The following is a 20,292-nucleotide window of genomic DNA, read 5'->3' on the forward strand; positions in this document are numbered from 1 at the left end:
TGCAGCCCGGGTGCACATGCTGCCGTGGGAGGGCTCCCCGCACCCCACGCAGTCCTGGGGTCCCCGCAGCCCACGGGGGTCCCCGCACCCCACGTGTGTCCATGGGGTCCCCGCACCCCACAGCCCCCGGCGGATCTCTGTACCCTACTCGCGTGCCCGGGGGTCCCCGCCCCCACCCCGCCCCGCCCCAATACGCCCCGCCCCAATACGCCCCGCCCTCACCCCCGGAGGGTCCCTGGCCCCGCCCCGCTCCCGCCCTACCCCGCCCAGTGACGTCACCCAGGTGGTTCCCCCTCACGGCCACGCCCTTCCCCACCCTCTACCTCGCCCCGCCTGCCCCGCCCGCTGCCCAATCACCTGCCGGTGAAGGGCGGGGCGGCCGCGCCCCCGCCAATGGAGAGCACATAAACACGTCCGGCAGGGGCGGTGCCTGACGCGCCGAGGGTTTGACGGGCGTGGCGGCGGACCAATCGCCGCCCGGCGGCGCGGGGGGCGGGGCAAGCGGCGGGGCGGGGCGGGGCGCGGGGCGCTGCTCGCCTTTTGTTCGGGCCGGAGCGGGGCGGGCGGCAGAGCCCGCGCAGGGGACGCGCCGCGCAGGTGAGGGACGGGCGGCCGCGGGGACGGGACGGGGCGCGGCCACTCCCGTGGGGGGGGCCCGGGGCAACCGGGTGTCTTGGTCGGGGGGGGGCTGGCGGGGCAGGGGGGCGGCGGCTGCGCTCGGCGCTGGGAGGAGTGCGGCGGCCGGCCAGCGCCCCGGCTCGGTCCCGCAGGGCGGGCGCGGAGCCTGCGCCGCCCGTGAGCGCGGCTCGTCCCGCCGGGGGACGCTGCGGCGGTCGGTGGCCGAGCCCGGCTGCGGGTGGATGGGTCCCCGGGGTGAGCCCCCCGCGGGCGGCTGGGGCTGTCACGGGCTCCGCTCGGCGCTGCGGGAGCGAGTTTGCAAGTTGCGAAGCCGCAGCCCGGTGCGAGGCGGCGGCTCTGTCCCCGGCACCGCCCCGGGTCGCTGCTCCACGGGCGAGGCCTCGGCGCGCTGCTCGCCCCGGTGGCCCCGGGGCTCTTACGTCAGCCGTGGCCGCCCGGTGCCGTGGCCGTGAGTCACACCGAGTGCCTCCGGGTGCTGCCCGGGGGCCGCCCCAGAGTCCCCCCGGCGGTGCTGCCCCTCGCCCTCAGCCGGCTTTGCAAAGCGCTGCCGGGGTGGGGTGGCTCAGGGGGTCGGGAAGGGCCCGGGGTGTCCTGGCACTACCCAGGCAGCGCCCCCCTGCCCGGGGTCGGGGGTCCCGGCTGAGCCCCCCGAGTGGCTGTCGGCGCACACTGGAGCGAAACTTGACTGGCTTCTTGTCTGGCGTTGGGAGAGAGCAGTCTAATTGCGTTAGCTGAGTGATTAGCTTAATTAATCGGGTTTACAGCAGGGATGAAAGGATAATGCTGGAACGTCGCTGGGAGTTGCCCGCAGATGGAGGATGCAGGCTGGCGTATGAGCAACTTGGGGGGACGTTTGTGCCACCAGAGGAGCGTTAGTGCTGGGACGGCATGGCCGCCTGCCAGGGCCCCCCGGGTGACCCACGCTGCTGTCATGCCCCCACGGTGCGAAGGCAGCAGCCTGCACCCGCTCCTGCCAGGCTGCAGCATCCCTGCACCCCCTCCCGCCTTCCCTGCGGTGCTGTTGGGGTTCCTGGGCGAGCCCCATGTCTGGGGGTGATGTTCCCATCAGCTTCCCCATGCCAGAAGGGTCCTGTGGGCTGGGGACACCCTGTGACCCAGCTGGGTCTGTCCCCTGCAGTTGCTGTGCCTCCTTCTCCAACCTACATTGTGCTGGTTTTGGCACTGGTGCCGCTTGGCAGCCCTTGACACCCGGTGGTCTCATGTTGGGCTGCCGCGGAGCTGGGGGCGAAGCATCCCCCTGCCAGCTGCCATGGGGCTGGGGCTGGCGTGGAACTGGAGGGGCTGCTGGGGGCTCTGATCCACAGCCAGGGTGGGTGCGGTGCCCGCGGGGTCTGCTCCTGGCCCTGCTCCCAGTGGGAGCGGGTGTCCGGCTCAGCCGGTACCGGGGCTGGGGGAATTTTAACGTCCCTTTCTATGTCCTTGTCGGTGTTTTGTTGGAGTCGGCTGGAAGGGTGCAGGGTACCCAACGCAACCGTCCCTGTGCATCTGAAGCCTGTAATCGCTCGTTGCTTTGGAAGGTTTCCATAAAGTGTCATGAAAAACCCATTTTACTGCTAATTTGGCTTAAATAAGTTGGCCATCGGGATGGGAATGCACAGAGCTCCTGGCATCGGTGACTGACGGGTGTTTTCCCCTCCAGGTCTGGGTGCCGCATGGGTGCTGGGGGAGAGGTGGGTCCCCGATGCTCGGGGGGCTCGTGGGGCGCTGGGGGAAGGTGGGGCGGCTGCAGCAGGGCCCTCACTTCCAGACAATGGCATTTACAGTCTATTGTCTGTGCATTGTGGCGCGTCCTTGCCGGCTCCAGGAAGTGCATGCATCCCTGGTGGGGCTGAGCCGGGTGATGGGGGGCTGCACCGGGGCTGATCTGGGTGATCGTGCCCAGAGCCTCGACCACCTCAGCACTGCGGGCTGCTGGTGGCTTGGCTGTAGCCGGGGACCTTGGAGAATGTCCCCTCTGGTCCCAGTGCTGTATTTCAGGGTAATATTCAGTGCTGACCTAATCCCATTAACTCTCCCCTTTGTTTCCCCCACCTGAAATCCTTAATCAGCTCTAGCAGCCGGGGCAGGCAACTGTGGTGCAGCTGCATGGCTTTTTTTCAGCTGCGGCTGTTCCTGTGATGATGGTTTCCCTTCAAAGCTGTGGTTTGGTGTGGGAGCACTTGATGGGATTTGGCTTTTTATCACACTTCCAGATCTCCAGGGTTTAAGACTTCTGCTGGGCACCATGCCGCTGGCAGATGGCAGAGCCTTGGGGAGCGGAGCTGCCCTTGGCCCCCGCTCCGCACGCTGGGGAAGTGGCAGCTCTTCGCAGAGAACTTGCAAGACTTTAATTGCAGCATCTGCACCGAAGCTTGCGCTCATCTTTTAGGTTTAAATTAGATTGGCTTCTAATTAACAGAAGTTAAAAAGAAATTTCATTTCTATTAAAACAGAACAAGCCTACCTTGGATTTCAGCTTTTATCTTGATGTCAGCCGGTGTTTTCCCACCGAGGCGGGGGGTGTGGGGCACCCACCGTCACCCGGAGCTGGGCCTGGGGTGGTGGCTTTCGGTCCCGTGAGACCATGGGGTGTCCAGGAGTTGGGCTGTGTGGATGGAAGCAGCTGGGATGGCAGCTTGGGAGGATACCAGGGCTGCACCGGTGCCTTGAATCACTGCAGTGTTCTCTGCTTCGGGAGGGTTGGCTTTACCCCCCTTCCCCACGGACACTGTGTGGTGAAGCAGTGGAGGACGGTGCAGGTGCTCCCTCTCCAAAGGAGTCTTAAAACTTCGCCTAAGCAGCTAAACACCATGTCTGTGCTAAAACTGGGTTGGCTTTGGAGCCACACAGGCTGCCGTGGGCAGGGGTCCTCACCCTCCGCTTCCCACCTCCGGCGTGGGAGCGCTGCAGGGCTCGGCGGCGGCTGCGGAGGGAGATGAATATACTTCTAATTAGGCAGAGGTTTGAAATACCCATCTACATATGCCAGCCCTGATGGGTTTTGCTGCGGCTGCTGACAGACCCAGAGGCATTTGAACATGTCTCGGTCACTTGGCTCCGAAATCGCTTTGCAAACAGGGCAGGAGCCTTGTGCTGCAGACGCTGGGGCTCCTCGGGCAGCCCCGTGACGCCTGCGCTCGGCTGAGCCGAGCGAGTCCTCAGACTCCTCCTGAGACCCGGAGCTGGCAGCTGGGTGGAGGTGGAATGCCTGGTGTTTTCCAAATATCCCACGCCTGGGTGATCAAACCTGCGGGGAGGGGGTGAAGGCGAGTGAGCAGCGGTACCCAGCTGGGGGGATCCTGCTCTGGTGCTGGAGGGGGCACGATCCCCGTGGGGTGCGATGTGCTGTGGTCCCGTGTGGCTTTTGGGGGTGGATGGCTGGATCAAGCGCATGTTCCTCACTGGTGGGGCGGGGAGGGGGAGACCTTTGGCTGCTGTAAGGAGCCCTGCCGTAATCGCTGTGACGCGCGGGCAGAGCCCTGGTGACAAATCATTAACTTGCTCCGACAGGCTGGGTGCTGACGGGTGTTGGTGATAATTCCTTGTGAAGCGTCTGAACTTTACAGATGTAATGCAATTGGATGGAGAATTTAAGCCGGGGCTCAGCAGCTCCGTGTCCCTCCCTGCTGCCTCTGCTCCTCCAGCAGCATCAGGACCAGGTGGCAAAATCTCGTGTTTCTGGACACCGTGGCCGGAGCTGGGAACAGCCCACAAGCCTCATAGCCTAAATTTAAAGCCTGCAATTATCAGGCTTTATGTTATATGTTATATGTTTAAGAACATCTTAAAGGACAACTTGTTCTTTGTGCTTTTTAAAACAAAATAATGATTATTTTTTTTATCCAGATGGAGTTATTGTGATTAATCGCACCATGCCAGTTCTCCTTTCCATGGACAAGTGGCAAATTCCCATCTTTCCCAGCAGTGTTGCTAATGAGATCAGCAAACTTCAATTGAGGAGGGGATGTGCCCACATTAGTCCTCCTGATCCCAGTGCCTCTGTGGGTGGCAGTGTCTGTGCCAGCAACTGGGATTGCAGGGAGGGGAGGTGTGCTGCCAGAGACCCCGTGATGAGGTTTTGGCACAAAAACATCCCTGGGAAAACCTTGCTGGGGGGCTGGGGTCCTGCCATGGGGCTTGCCAGCCCTGGCACAGCACAAAAACTTGTGTGAGAGGGGACCTGATCCCAAATCAAGGCTGCTGGATCTGTGCTGGTGCCCAGCATTGCTGTGCATCTGGGGCAGGAAGGTGACACTGGGGGCTGTGGCGTGGGTGGTGGGGCTCCTGGGGGAAGCTGAAGCCATGGTGTGGCCAGTGATGCTTTGGCACAGCTCTTGGATGAGTTCTGGGTGGCAGGCAGTTCCCTGTGCAAGGGCTGGGCTGTCCCACTGTGTCCCATGGGAGAGCGGGTGTCATGCCCAGCGTTGCGCACGCTCTTCCCGTTGCGAGAGCGCTTGATGGATAATACCTTGTCGTTTTGTGAAGTGCCAAAACATTACAGCCTGGACCTGGCATGTGCTGGAGCTGTCAGGAGCTGTTAATTCAGGTGCAGGTGAGGCACTTGCAGGGGCTTGGGGAAGGTGCTCGGCTTTGATGGAGAGCATCAGTGGAGTGGGTCGTGGCACGATGCTGTGCTCGGGGCCGGCTCTGCTGCCAGGAGCCTGGTCTCGCCATGCTCGGGGGGATGTGCACCCCCTGCATAGCAGGGGCTTTACGCAGTGCTTTTGGCAGCTCAAATGTCACCTTGTCAGGAACAACTGAAAAACAAATCAGGTTTTGGAACCTCTTCCAGTGAGGGAGCTCAGGTCTGAAGGGCGGTTCTTGCACCCCTCGCTGCCTTCCCCGAGGGGCTGAAGTTGTTGGAGCTGGTGGGGCGGCTGGGAGCCACTCCGGACCTGGAGCCTCAGCAAACAAAGGCCATGGGCTCCTTTGTGTGTTACAGCCTGCTTTCTAACAAGGGGCCGATCCCCCATTGCCCGTCTCCTCCTCATTAAACTTCAAGCTGCTCTCGTTGCCTTTGAATTCTTCCACTTATCTTCACTGTAAAGCCCCATTGAAAGGGCTCACGGTAGCCAGGATCTGACTCCAACGCTTCTCATTGATGCTCTGTTCTCTGCCCCCTCCTGCGAGGGATCCTCTTCAGAACCATCGAAGCCTTTGTACAGCGCTGGGTCTGCGGGCGCTTCGTTAGCTGCCACCGCAGCTTTGTTAGCTGTCGGTGCAATGGTGTTGCATCTGGGCTCCTCTGGGGGGAGGTTGCAGGCAGTGGGGGGCTTTGGGGTGCAGCTGTGGGTGCCCTGGCCCCTCAGAGGGCTCTGGTGCTGTGGCTGTGGAGGCTGCTTTGCCCCAGCCTCACCGCCTGAGCGGGCGGTCGCTAATCCCCCGGCTGCTCCAGGAAGGTGGCGAGGACCGGAGATCGCTTGCGTGTAGCGTAAGTGCTTCTAAAATAGACTCTTTTCTTGCATTGCATTTATTGAACTGCTTTAACTGCCTCTCTCCTTTTCTTAAAAGCCTAAGTGACTGTAATTGCTGTTGCCCGCATGCTTCCCGCAGCTGAGCTTGCACCGTGTGGCCCCTGAGCAGGGGCATCTCCAGTGCTGCCGCTGCTCTGTTCCCGGCAGGGCTGCGATGGATGTGTGCAAGGACGGGGGGCTCTGTGGGGGACTATGGCAGCCCCTCGGCCAGTATGGGACGCTGCTCCGGGCTGGGCAGCACAGCATGCTCTGCGCAGGGACAAGGGCAGCCTGGAGCCGCATGTGATGCCCCTTGCACCCACCGACCCCCAGGTCTCGGTGCCTGTTCCTGTGCAGCCCCTGCCTGGGACTTGGGATGTGGGCTGCTTTTTTTTCCCTGCCCCCCCGTTGGGGGTCATGGCTGGTCAACGCAGGGACTGCTGCTCCCCAGACGTCCCTGGGCAATAGCTATTTTTGCACGAAGCGGCATTCGTGGCTTCCCGGCTGCTGTTCTGGGCAGCTCAGCCGTACCTCGGCTGGCTCTGTTCCGCCTGCGTGAGGCCGAAGGCTTCTCCCAGCAGCCGGAGGGAAGGGCTGGTCAGGCCGGGGGCTGCATGTTTGCCAGAGATTTCCTCGCAGACGGTGTCTCAGGGGGAGCGATGCTGCCTGGATGCTGATCAAATGGCTCTGGGGGCGGATGAGCTGCTGGCCGGTGCCTTTGGGCCGTGGGAGCTTCCTCTGCCTTCCCGGCTGCAGGAAGTGGTGGGAGAGGGATTAACCTTCTCCTGGCTCTCCCCTGCATGGGGGTGCCTGAAGCCCCTGCCTGCCCCATGGCTGAAGCCCCCTGCGTGGCTCTGCCCATTCCCCATCATGGTGCTGGGGCCAGGCTGGAGGTCTGCATGTCCCCCCTGTGGGGTCCCCCACGTTGCCTCACTGTTTTCTGGGGGGATTCTCACTGTTCCCAGGAGCAAGCCCTGTTTCCCTGGGCTCCTGGCTCCGTGCAGGCAGGGGGGCTCGGTGGTACCCGCTGTGCCCCTGCTCTGCTTCCCACTCTGTTCAGTAAAAGCCTGGTGGGAGGGAGACCGGGACCAATAATCCTACTAACATGCCTGGCTGAGGAAGGGGCTGGAACCCACCCAAGACCCCCATGCTCGTGGCTGACCCCTCCAGGGCAGGTATTTTCACATGTGCCCCATCCCTGCTTCCCCCTCCTGCATGATCTGTTGCCCTCCCCTCTGCTGGCGGGGGTCCTGCCCCACTGCAGCCACGCGCCACCAAAGGCATCACCAACGGCTCCTGCCAAAGGTGAGCCCAGGTATAGCCAGCATCCCCTGCCTGGGGGGAGGGGGGGCATCTGGCTCTGATCCCGCTGAGGAGGGAGGGCATCAGAGGATGGGGAAGAAGCTTGTGTCAGGTGTCTGGCCCTTGCTCAGTGATGAGCTGAGGACACTTGACACAGGGTTCAGAAAATGTCACTGCTCGCCACTGGAGCATCTGACACTTGCTCTGCTGGCCCCATCGCCTCAGGTGCTGCTGGGCGAGCAAACCCCTGGGGCTGCTGGTGGGGTGACGCTCCAGGGGATGGATGGGTGCTGTGTTTATCAGGATGCCCACGGGGGCTCCTGGGGAGGGGGAGTCCCCCGAGCTGTGTAGCACCCATCCCTGGTGGCCCTGGTGGCAGCGCCTCATGCTCAGACGGGTCTAACCTGGTGCTCATTAGCTTGGACCCACTCTCCTGCTCGGAGCTTGTCTGGGGCCGATCACCTGAGCTTGTGTCTGGGCTCTGAGGAGCTTTGCTGGCTTTTGATGTCCCTGGGGTGCTGGCAGTGCAGACGGAGGAGGGGCGGGGGGGTGGGGGTGGTGGCTCATGCATAATGCAGGGCTCTGCAAGAAGCTGGTGTCTGAGCTGAACTCGGGAGGTTTGAAAAAAATAAGTGCCTGTCAAATGCCTGTAAATTGTAGAGCAGATGTTACCGGTCAACTGACAGTGCGGGCAGCACCAGACTCTCCTGCTAGCTCCAGCTCGCTGCTGCCTGGGGGTCCCTGCCCTGGTTGGGGTGGGTGCTGGGGGTCCTTACACCCCCCCCTCTGGTGCAGGGAGCTTTCTGTGCCCTTGGCTCCGCTCTCCCCTTGCCCATCTGTCCAGAGCAGCTTTCCAGTGTTGGCCTGGGGGTCCTGGGGTCCCTGTGACCGTAGCCCCACTGCCGGGGCTCTGCACAGCAGCTCCTGGCCGTGTGGTACGATGGCTCCCACCGCACTGCCGGGGCAAGGTGCCACAGTGCAGGAGCAGTGTTCTGCCTGCCATGCTTCCTCGGGTGTGATTTGGTGTTGATTTTTCTTGGGTTTCCTGATGCAATTTGGAGGTCCTGCCAGTGTGGCCAGGGTAACCCAGCTGGCAGGACTTGCTCTCCCAAACACCGATGCAACAGCTTATAAATACACGCAGGGTGTGCGACGCTCCCGGCTTGGCACAGGGGTTCTCCTGGCCGATCCCTGCTCTGGCACGGGGTGGGGAGCGTAGCCGGCTCACCCCTGGCACCGTGTGTCACACACTGCCCTGCCACACCACATAGCACCTCCAGCTCCTGCGTGGGAATGATACGCCGCCCCCGCCCCCCCCAGCCTCCATTAGTGGGTCCCTCTCTTGCTGCCTTACAAACATGCATTATGCACAACCCATTACAGCCGGAGCAGTACTCTGTGGATTGCTGCTTGACAGCTCAAAAAAACATCGAATTGACACAAGCCGTTCCCTGCGGTGGCTCCGGGAAGGTGGCTGGGGGTGGGGATGGACGGGGTGGGATGCAGGATGCTTCCAGCTGGGGGGACGGGAGAGTGGTGGGACTCCTCGGGAATGAATGTTTGTGCCCGGGCTGGGATTTTTTCCCGGTGAGCACTGGCCTGTGCCGTTTGCAAGGGCTCAGCCGCTCCTTGGGAACAGCCGGCAGCGCTGGGGCGAGCCGCGCCAAGCCCGTGCGCGCCATGCCCTGCCGTGCCGCCCCACGCAAGCCGCGTCCTTGGCCACCACCCGACGCCCTGACTCAGCCGTCGGCGCAGCTGGGGGCTGACGGGGGGCTCGTTCCCCCCTTCCCCTTGCTTCCCCCATGGAAGGTGCTGGAGGCTGAGGCTGACACGTCAGCCTGGCTGGTCCCCGTGAGCCCCGAGCTGTGCCGGTGGCTGGAGCGGGGCCAGGGGCACACGGCCACCCCGGTCCAGCTTGGTGCATGAATCAGTGCCGTGGAGGTGGTAATTATGCCACTGTTTGGATGTGCGGTTGCTGCTGCACCCAGCTATGCCAGGTGGCAGCTGCTCCCTTCGCTGCTTATCGCCTCTGAAACTCTGACTCATCCCCAGCCCTGTGCGGCCGGAGGAAGGGGCAGCAATCCCGGTGAGTGCCCAGGCGGTGGGTCAGCGGTGGCGGGGCTGTCTCCATCCCTCCCTGCCTGCTCCATCATCTCCCTCCTCCTGGGGGGCTGGATGGGGGCTGCTGACTCACAGCCCTGCGGTGTCTGCCTGCCCCGATGAGCTCAGGGGTTAATCCGTGAGCCATCCTCCCTCCCGCTGCACCCCCAAATTAAAGACGAGGAAAACCCAGCCCTGCTCGAAAGCAACCTTGGCTGGTTTATCCTGAGTTTTTGGGATGTGCTGGGCTGCCCTGTCCCAGCACCGTGCGGCCGTGGCGTGGTGCTCAGCACAGCTTGGGGAGTGCCCAGCCCCGGATTGTGCCACAGGCACTTGTGGTGCTGAGCACCCACAGGAGAGCTGAGCCGGTGGCTTTGCCTCGTTATTTTTAAGCACTTTAGGAGTCTTCTAGCGGGCTTCTAAAAAGGTTTGTTTTATTCTTGGAGCTGGAGCCTTGGGGTTGTCTGCAGCTTTCTGTCTTTGAAAACTGATCTTTAAAAAGCTCACGGGCAGCCGGGGTAGCCTGGAAGGAGGTGGGGTGGGGGGTGGGGGGGGGGCTGCTTGGGGGTCCCTCTGCGCCAGGCAAAGCCTGCTCACACCTTGGCCACCGAGGCGGTGAGACACGGCTCAGCCAGCCGTGCGTGGTCTGCGCCGGTTGCAGCCACGGTTCGTGTCTGAACACGAGCAGCAAAGTGCTGAGCTGTGGGTTCGTCATCCCGGTGCCGCCTTTCATCTCGCGTGGGGGAGGAGGGCAGATAGGGATCTGCTCGTGGGCTGTGCGGGGGGCCGGCTGCTGTGCCGGGGGGGCTGCCGTGTGATTTGGGGCAGGGGGGTGCTGCGCTGACCTGGGCTCTGCTGGCGGTGTAACTTCTCCCCTCCCTGCCCCGCAGAGCAGCCATGGAGGTGATGAACATGATGGAGCAGCCGATCAAGGTGACGGAGTGGCAGCAAACCTACACCTACGACTCGGGCATCCACTCCGGCGTCAACACCCAGGTGCCCTCCGTCAGCAGCAAGTGCCTCGGGGACGATGATGAGGTCTACGGGAAGCAGTACACCATCAAGAAGACCACCACCACGAGCTACTGCCAGGGAGGGGGCCAGGGCCAGAGCCAAGCACAAGGTAGGGGCTGTGGGGCTGGGCACGTCCATGAGCTTGGTTCCTTCATTCCTCTGCCTTCCCTGTGAGCCGTGCTCCTTCTGGGCACTCCTCCATGCTGCCTTCCACACCCCGGGAGTTGTTGCTGCCGAAAATATGTTCCCTCCTGTCCTCCTTCCCCACGCCGAGAGGCTCTTGCGTAGGGGCGGCGCGCAGCCAGCCCGCACTAGTGCTGAGCTGTGCACACACATCCGAGTGTGCCGGTGGGTTGGCTCGCGATAGGAACAGCCGATCCCGGCCCACGGATCAGCCGTCTGCTCTGCTGCTTGTCTGCCTGCTCAGGAAACCTGTCTCGGCGTGGCTGGCAGAGCTGCCAGCGTGTGCCGTAAAGCCCCACCAGCCTGCCCGTCTGCTGCCGCTGCAGGGGCGAAGCAGACAGAGCTGCAGCCCCCGAAGCCAAAGGAGATGCTTCCCCCAGCTTTATCCCTTAAAAGAGGGCTTGTTTGCTCTGCTTGCTTCTGCGGTTCCCCCATCAGTGGCGGGCCCTGGAAGGTTTAATCGCCAGCTCCCCTGGGGAGGCAGACCCCTGTGGAAGGGGATGAGCCCTCCCAAGCCCTGCGTGGTCCCTGTGCTGCAGAGGTGGGGACTGCGGGTGGCTGCGGCAGCTTCTCGCTCAGGTGATGCTTGTTCCAGCATCTTCGACGGGAAGGCCTCCGTATCCTCCTAATCCCTAGCGCCAGCTGGTCCCAAGTTGCAAATATCTTTAATTTCTTAATTAATGGGCCTTGTGTGACAACTGTCTAATCATGCTGCCTAATTGAGTGTTGTCTTATCTCTGCGCTGCCGTATCTGTTTACACTTTGAAGCACTGGCTCCTTGCAGAGCCTGCTGGGACTGCTGACGTTGCTGGTGTCGTTGCACTAAGCTCTTGCTCAGCTAATTGAGATTGGAAAGCGGGGCTGGGGAGCACTCCTCAGAGAGAACCCGATTCTAACGCTGCCTCCCCATCCACCCCTGCAGCTGACATGGAGGCTCAGCTGGCCATGACCCGGGCCCAGCGCGTCCGGGCTGCCATGTACCCCGAGACGGTGGAGGACCGCTCGCTGCTCATCACCACCCAGCTGGAGGGGCAGCAGACCAACGTGCAGCGCCTGGCAGAGCCCTCGCAGATGCTGAAATCGGCCATCGTGCACCTCATCAACTACCAGGACGATGCTGAGCTGGCCACCCGTGCCATCCCGGAGCTCACCAAGCTGCTCAATGATGAGGACCCGGTAAGGAAGCCTGGTTTGCCTGCCTCTGTCTTTGGGCTTCCGCAGCCACGGTGGCACAGCCAGGCTTCCATCCTCACCGGGCTCCTGGGCTCTGTCCGGCTCCTTTCTCTTGCTCTGTGGCCGCCTCTGCCCTGTGACAGGCACAGTGGGGGGGCTGGGGCTCCGGTGCCCACCTCTACCCCCCCGCACCTCCTCACAGCCTGGCCTTGCTGCTGGGACGCGGCTCTCCTGGCCTTGCGCAGGCACTGAGCGCTTCTTGCCAGCTCTCAGTGCTACTGCCCATCCCCGCAGCGCCTGTGCTCCGCAGACCCGACTGTACGCTGCCTGCTGCCGCAAACTGCGGCACAGTTCCTGGAGCATCGTGGTTGAGGATTGTTAAAAATAGCAATTCCTGCTTGCACCGCCCTGCCCGGCACAACGCGCGGCAGCCCTGGACCAGCCCTCCCCCGGCAGGGTGGGATCCCTCCTGTCCCTGCTGTGATGGGCAGCAGTGGGACGCACTCCCACCCACCGGCTTCTCTTCCCCCCCCAGGTGGTTGTCAGCAAAGCAGCCATGATCGTCAACCAGCTCTCCAAGAAGGAGGCGTCACGCCGTGCCCTGATGCAGTCGCCCCAGATCGTGGCAGCCGTGGTCCGCACCATGCAGAGCACCAGCGACCTGGACACGGCCCGCTGCACCACCAGCATCCTGCACAACCTCTCGCACCACCGTGAGGGGCTACTCTCCATCTTCAAATCTGGTGGCATCCCAGCCCTTGTCAGGATGCTGAGGTATGAGGGTACTGGCGGGGGGTCCCGAGAGGATGGCAGAGCCAAGGGGTCCCTCCCGGGCTGGCGAGTGCCTGGGCTGGGGGCAGAGGAGGGCAGCGGTCCTCTGTGCTGCCTTGTCCATGGAGATGGGGTTCAGTCTCTGCCCTTCCATGAGGGCCACCCCGGGGCCACGTGGCACGGTGGCCTCCTGCCGGGTCCCGCTGAAGGGTGCTGGGTGGGAGTCGGGGTTTGGGACAGCCCTGTGGGCTCTGCTGGCAGCTCGGCGAGCCCGGAGGCAGCTGCCCGCGCTGACGTGGCTCTGTGCCGCCTGCCTGCAGCTCGCCGGTCGAGTCGGTCCTCTTCTACGCCATCACCACCCTGCACAACCTGCTGCTCTACCAGGAAGGGGCCAAGATGGCTGTGCGCCTGGCTGACGGCCTGCAGAAGATGGTTCCCTTGCTGAACAAGAACAACCCCAAGTTCCTGGCTATCACCACCGACTGCCTTCAGCTCCTCGCCTACGGGAACCAGGAGAGCAAGGTGCGCCTGGGGAGCCCTGCGGCGTGGGGTCCCGCCAGAGGGGGGGTGGCAGCAGGGCACTTGCCCAACGTTGCTCCTGGCAGACACAAGCCCAGGAGGCAGGGGTGGGAGCTCCCACCCTCTTGGCCCATGTGCCCCCCGGCCCCAGCCGGCAGCGGAGCAGTCGGGCTGTCTCTGTCTGCAACGCTGCCGATCCGACCTCTTGCAGGTGGCGCATCCCCGAAAGCACAGACTGTCCCAGTCTGGCCGGTAGATCGGCTTGGCTGGGTTTCTCCCCCTGCTGCTCCAGGCAATGCCTCTATCTTTGTTCTTCGGCTGCTCCTCTCCTCCTACGCATGAGTTGTCCCAGCCTCATGCGGAGGTTCGGTCCCTGGACCTGCTCTGGCGCTGGCTGTGTGGGGGCTGCTGCCCATCCTGCCCATGGCGCGGGGCGAGGGACCCCGGTGTGCAGGGCTGGAGTGGCCCAGAGGGGACGGTGGCCGTGCATGGCCCCAGCAGGGGTGACCTGACACGCTCCTGTGTGCCAAGGGCTTGGACCTCCTGCCTGACCTGCGTCCTGGCACGAGCTGGGGAACCCGGAGCAGTGGTTCCAGCAGCCCTGACCCCCCGCACGCCCCGACCCTGGTGCTTCTGTCTTGCAGCTGATTATTTTGGCCAACGGAGGACCCCAAGCCCTGGTGCAGATCATGCGCAGCTACAACTACGAGAAGCTGCTCTGGACCACCAGCCGGGTGCTCAAGGTGCTGTCGGTGTGCCCCAGCAACAAGCCCGCTATTGTTGAGGCTGGTAAGAGGGGCTGGGGGGCTGCGGCGGAGCTGGTGGCAGACGGGAGGAGGGTGGTGGCGTCGGGATGGTGCAGCTGAGGGTGCAGTCTCGCAGCCGATGTGCAAGACAGGCGGATACCTTGCATAGCCGGGTGAAACCACCTACGTGTGGCCTGGTTTCTTGCGCTGGAAGGCTGCTGAGGTGCTTTCTTGGCACCACGAGTGGGCAGGATCTGGCCTGGCTGGCCAGCCAGGAGCTGTCTTCCCGCTCCACGTTTAGCCTCCACTGAGCCGTGAGGCTGCGTTGTGTGTTGGAGGCATCGGTCGGGTGGTCCCAGCCCACGCTCGCCATGCAGACCCCGCTGTCTCTCTTCTCACCTCCGCTGGGAAGTGTTGGGTGTTTACCGATGGGCTGCTCTCTGCTTCCCCGGCAGGCGGCATGCAGGCCTTGGGCAAGCACCTGACCAGCTCCAGCCCCCGGCTAGTCCAGAACTGTCTCTGGACCCTGCGAAACCTCTCTGACGTGGCCACCAAACAGGTGAGTCTGTGGGACCCTGTCTCGTGCTTCAGCGCAGCATTTCGGAGGCTTCTACATACCAGCTGCCGGGCTGTCCTTCGCCTCTGCTTGTGCCGGGCTGCATCCACAGTGATGTCCCCATGCCATGTCCCGTCCCCGTGAGCCGCTGTGGCAGCCTGTGTGCCTGGCAGAGCCAGGGGATGCCCAGGAGATGCCCAGCTGTGCCGACCCCCTGCAGCAGGGGGTTACCTGGCATTGCGGGAGGCTGTGACCGCCCACAGCCCTTCCCGTGCCGGCTGCCAGCACTGGTGCCGTGTCCCCAGCGGCGAGCCAAGGCCACCGGCTGTCGCTCGTGTGCTCGGCGGGGCATCACTGGGGCTGCTGCTTGCTGTGGCCCAGGGAGCTGCCGGCAGCGTGCCCTGGCACCGGCCGTCTGCGTGGCTCCTGCCCCTGTGGTGGGTGCTGTGGCCGTGGTGCCCATGGGTTGGGTGGCAGCCGGTGCTGGGGTGACCCCGAGCTCTGCGCTGGGGTTGCTCTCCCCAGCCCTTTGCTGCCTCCTGATGTGTTCCCCATCTGCTGGGGCCGCCTCTCCACGCAGATTAGCGTCTGATGCAGCGTGGAAACTATTTGGGCTGGCGTGGAACCATCGCTGGCTCTGCCGATTGGGGTTGATGGCGGGATGTGGCCATGGCGCCTTTAACTCCTTCCTGCCCCCGCTGCTGGCTGCCTGCCGGCACGGCTGGGACCAGGGTCACCCCGGGACCTCTGGGGCAGTGCTGGCGGGCGCATTGTTTGCACTTCCCAGCAGAGAAAAGCTGCTGGAGACATTAAACTCTTAAGTAAAGCTGCACATGTCAGGAGCGCATGTTGCTCACGCTGTGCCGGCGTCGTGGAGAAGCAGCTCTGGCCGCAGGGGGACGGGGAAAGGAGGGGGACAGCGTGGGAGGCACAAGCGCTGCCTGCTGGGGGGCACGTGGGGCTGGGATGTGGGGTGCTGGGGGTTGGGGTCTGCAGCGAGGGGTGTGCGAGCTCCAGTGAGGGCAGCCACGCAGACCTGGGATTCGAGGGGAGAGGATGCCAGGTCTGGGAGGAAGGGCTCAGCTGGGGCTGGATCCTTTCTGCGATGGCATGGGTCGTCCCTGTGGCAGGGGGCTCCCCCTCTCCAAGGCTGGGTGTCCGGCCCATCCTGGGCGAGCAGCTCCAGCTCCCCACGCTCAGGTGACGGGTGCGGGGCTGCAGCCCAGCCCCTGGCTGAGCCCACGTCTGGCTGGGGTGGGGGGGCTGGTCTGACCTCCCGTCCCCGCTCCTGCAGGAGGGCCTGGACGGCGTCCTCAAGATCCTGGTGAACCAGCTGAGCTCCGATGACGTGAATGTGCTGACCTGTGCCACCGGCACCCTCTCCAACCTGACCTGCAACAACAGCAAGAACAAGACCCTGGTGACACAGTCGAACGGGGTGGAGGCCCTGATCCACACCATTCTTCGGGCCGGTGACAAGGAGGACATCACCGAGCCGGCCGTCTGCGCTCTCCGGCACCTCACCAGCCGGCACCCCGAGGCCGAGATGGCTCAGAACTCGGTGCGGCTCAACTACGGCATCCCTGCGATCGTCAAGCTCCTCAACCAGCCCAACCAGTGGCCACTGGTCAAGGTGAGGGGCTGGGGGGGGAGAGGGGTGTTGGGGGCTGGAGGAAGGGGGTGGCTGGGCTTGAGCGAGCTCCCCGGCTGCTGACCCGTGGTGGGACTCATGTCTGAGGGGGTCTGCAGCTGGTGCTGTGTGGGGAGTGATGGGGGGCTGGTCCCGTTGGGCTGTGTCCTTGACAGCAGCTAATGGAGGAAATGGCTTGTGCCGGCTGCTCGGCTGGAGTCAATACTTGCCCCGGCCTCCCCTGCGGGGAAGGGGCCGGATCCGGCGTGGGAGGAAGCTGAAGTTGGCCTGCGCCATGGAGGGGGATGGGGTGGGACGGGCAGCGGGAGGGGGGCTCGGCTGGCGGGTGCCGTGGGGAGCACATGCTGCTCTGACCCGCGGTCGAGATGATGAATCTCTCCTTCCTCCCCTTCGCTCCTCCAGGCTACCATAGGTCTGATCCGCAACCTGGCCCTGTGCCCAGCCAACCATGCCCCGCTCCAGGAGGCCGCTGTCATCCCCCGCCTGGTCCAGCTGCTGGTCAAGGCTCACCAGGATGCCCAGCGGCACGTAGCAGCCGGCACACAGCAGCCCTACACGGTGAGTCCCCGCGGTGGGGTCTGTCCTGCTCCTGGCACAGCCTCGCACCCCAGAACCCGACCTGTCCCTGGGGGGTGGCCTGTGCCTGCGCTCAGGGTGGTCCTGGGGTGCACCGGCTGTGCCAGGGCCCCGGCTGAGCACTTGTCCCCTGGCAGGACGGAGTGAAGATGGAAGAGATCGTGGAGGGATGCACGGGGGCACTGCACATCCTGGCCCGGGACCCCATGAACCGCATGGAGATCTTCCGCCTCAACACCATCCCCCTCTTCGTGCAGGTCAGGGGCGGGGGAGGTGTGGGGGCTGCGCTTTGTCACCTCTCGCCTGGCTGGCATGGACCTGCAGTGCAGGGGCCAGGGAGCCACGGTGCTCAGCTGGCAGCACCCACGCTTGTGAGACCGTTTCAGGAGCCGCAACGGCTCCTTGCTGGCTGCTTTGTGTTGCCACTAATCTCTCCTGACAGCTCCTCTACTCGCCGGTGGAGAACATCCAGCGCGTCGCGGCGGGTGTGCTGTGCGAGCTGGCCCAGGACAAGGAAGCGGCAGATGCCATCGATGCCGAGGGGGCTTCGGCTCCCCTGATGGAGCTGCTGCACTCCAGGAATGAGGGAACGGGTGAGTGCCGCTGTGCCGGCGGCTCTCTGCCACCTGGCATCGCCCCAGCTGCAGCCTGGCTGGGGCTTCTGGTGCTTGGGTGCTGCACAGCACCAGGAGCTGAGGCTGCTGCCATCCCCCTGCAGCCACCTACGCGGCCGCCGTGCTCTTCCGAATCTCGGAGGACAAGAACCCCGACTACAGAAAGCGTGTCTCCGTGGAGCTCACCAACTCCCTCTTCAAGCACGACCCGGCAGCCTGGGAGGCGGTGAGCATCGTGCTGGGCACGGAGATGAGCCCTTTTCCCCAGGGAAACCAGTGCCCCTTGGGATGGTCCCATCCTGCCTCCAAAAGCTGCCACCTCCGACCAGAGCTTGGACAGGAGCAAACAGGAGGCAGCGGGGTGGGGGATGGGCTGTGGCCTCAGCTCTCCAGCAGCCCTGCATCTTCGTACCTGCTGCTGGGGACAGGGCTGGGCACCACGTAGCCGCTGAGCATCGTGCACACGCAAACACAAATCCCCTCTTCACTTGTGTCACCTTCCTTTGTAGGCTCAGAGCATGATCCCCATCAACGAGCCCTACTCAGATGGTGAGTACGGTCCTGCGGGGCCGCCCCCCCCCCATGGGCTGGACTCTAGCGGGGCGTTTGCCTCATCTCACCAAATCAGGCTGGTTTTAAAACCTTTCTCGGCTGGGTGGCTGCCAGCAAAGTGCCAGGCCCCCTGGCTGGGGATGCTCAGCGGGATGCTCAGTGCCCCGGGCAGCACATGCAGCTGCTCCCGTGTGCACCTGGGCTGGCCCGGAGGCTTGGGGGGTCCTGCAGCACCGTGTGCCCGAGGTGTGGGGGGACCAGGAGGGTGGCTGAGGTCTGGAGAAGTTTCTCACCGGTGGGAGCTGGGGTTGCCACATCCCTTTTTTCCGCAGAGCTGGACCCTGGTTACCGCCCCATGTACTCGGGTGACATCCCCTTGGACCCCATCGACATGCACATGGACATGGACGGGGACTATCCCATGGACGCCTACAGCGACGGCGTCCGAGCACCCTTCGCTGACCACATGCTCGCCTAACCCGCCCCGCAGCCCCTGCACCAGGTGGGTGCTGCCGTGTGCCCGCGGTGCGGGCGCTTTACCCAGGGCACGCTCGTCCCCACCGTGAGGGGGTTGCCTGGGGGAGGCAGGGCTGGCTGCTGGTGCTCGGCGTGCCACGGGGGTCCCGGGCGCTGCCGTGGGGTCCCCAGTGCTGCCGTGGGTCGGCTTCCCCATTGCCCCCTGGGCTCGGGTCTCCTCCAGTGTCCCCCCACTGTGCGGTAACGGGGTGCTCTCCTGCCGCACACAGGTGTTCTCTCCGTACAGAAGAGGGTGGCCCCAGAGCTGAGCATTTGCAAGAAGGACTTGGGAGACAGAAGTGCCTGAGAAGACAAACTTTTCCATTCCCACGAGAGGTTTTATTTTTCGATTATTTTTTTTTTTCTTCGCTGTGGGTCTGTGGAGAAGGTCCTTCCTCCTGGGACTGCTTCAAGCACCTACTGCTGCATCCAGCATCCAAGATACTGTTTCTGAAGCTTTAAAACACACAAACCCTGCACCGTTAGCGACCTTTCATTGGCAAAATAGTCTTTTCTATGAAAATATATTTCTTTTTTATTTTTAATATGGTGCCAACGGCTTTTGCCGTCTTTTAAGTTTGTGCTTTTGAACTTCCCCACTATTTGTTCTGCGTGTTAGTGTTCTAGGAAAGGAATCTAACACGGGAAAACCCTTTGCTTTCTGCGAGCTCTAACTTAATCAGGCCAATCCAGAGTTTGCTGAATACAAAGGGTGCCGTGTCCCAGGACCTCGTTTTAGCCATCGGGATGTCTGCAGTTTAATTCTTTCCCATCAGCCGTTGGGGAGCTGACTTTGTGTACCTGCCTATCCTACCAGTACCCGTAGAGGAGTGACTCCAGCGTTAGAAACCGTGTCCTTGTACTGATCTCTGTTGCACATTTTAACCTGTTTCCCTTCTTTTTGGTGAGTGGTGTGTTTCCGTCCCCTCCTCCCTTATCTAACACATTTTTAAAAGAGGCTCTAGGTCTGATGGTGGTTTAACGCTTCGACCAGAAAGGGATGGACAGTTACTGGAGTGTGGTTCAGGAATGGAAGATTTTATTATTTCTGTAAGTTGTTTTTGTATAGACCAAAGCAAAGAATAAAATAACCCCCCCAGCCCCGTGTTGCGCTGAGCCTGTTCTTCTGTTGGCTGGGGAAGGTCGGTGAGTCCCCTTGGCGCAGCCAGGGTGAAGGTGGCCATCACCCACCTTGGGCTGGGGGGTGGTGGTTCCCTGTTGGGGGGCAGGATGAGCCTGTTTGCAGCTCAGCACCTGCTGTGCCTGCCCGAGGGCTGCAGTGGTGGCCAGGGGGACGAGCAGGCTGGGTCCCTCCCTGTGCTTTGGGGATGATGCTCTGCAAGGCACAGGCCACCTGCTCGCTGCACTGGTAGCAGCTTCATCCCGACTTGCTGCAGGGTCGTTAGCATGCCAGCTCCATCCATGTGTCTGTCTGCGCTGTCAGGAGGTAAAACCTCCCAGTAATTAAGCTGTTCGTTCATTAGGCAGCATCACCGGCATCTCCTCTCTGCTGCTGTGCAGAGTTCGCTTTCCCGAGCTGTGGGGGATAAACGCGCCGGCTGGGAGCGAGCCCCGCTGATTGATGGAGCGAAGCCTGGATGGAGCTGTAAGAAACCAGGTTAAAAAAGTGATTTATTCAGTCAAACCTGGTCGCCTCCTTCCGCAGCCCGGCTTGGTGGCAGGAACAGATGGCAGGAGGAAATACTCCCAGCTGAACCTCGGCTCTGACAGCTGCGCCCGGGGAGGGCGATGGGGAGTGGTGCCAGGCGTGGAGAGGTGGAACTTTGCGAAGTTACCCACCAACTTCAGGGCTGCCCGTCTGCTCCGTGGCCCCCTCGGCATGGGGCCAGGGCTGGGGACATGCTGCTGGCCACCTCAGGCTTTCCCGTGGCATCTTTTGGGGCAACGCGGCACAGGCTGAGCCCAG

The 20,292-nt window shown here is 63.0% G+C and overlaps 1 protein-coding gene across 1 annotated transcript; it reads left to right on the plus strand.

Moving 5' to 3' along the window:
* The first annotated feature begins 518 nt into the window (after positions 1 to 518).
* On the plus strand, positions 519 to 19,466 carry JUP (junction plakoglobin). Its single transcript, XM_055697329.1, has 15 exons — positions 519 to 597; positions 10,385 to 10,617; positions 11,614 to 11,867; positions 12,400 to 12,638; positions 12,956 to 13,157; positions 13,799 to 13,943; positions 14,356 to 14,459; positions 15,751 to 16,089; positions 16,510 to 16,665; positions 16,821 to 16,940; positions 17,126 to 17,276; positions 17,402 to 17,523; positions 17,807 to 17,846; positions 18,182 to 18,351; positions 18,596 to 19,466. The coding sequence occupies exons 2-14, from the start codon at positions 10,392 to 10,394 to the stop codon at positions 18,325 to 18,327; spliced, it is 2,244 nt and encodes a 747-aa protein (XP_055553304.1). The 5' UTR covers positions 519 to 597; positions 10,385 to 10,391; the 3' UTR covers positions 18,328 to 18,351; positions 18,596 to 19,466.
* Positions 19,467 to 20,292: the final 826 nt, after the last annotated feature.

Source organism: Falco cherrug, chromosome 20 (genome assembly GCF_023634085.1).
Source record: "Falco cherrug isolate bFalChe1 chromosome 20, bFalChe1.pri, whole genome shotgun sequence".
Classification (NCBI taxonomy): domain Eukaryota; kingdom Metazoa; phylum Chordata; class Aves; order Falconiformes; family Falconidae; genus Falco; species Falco cherrug.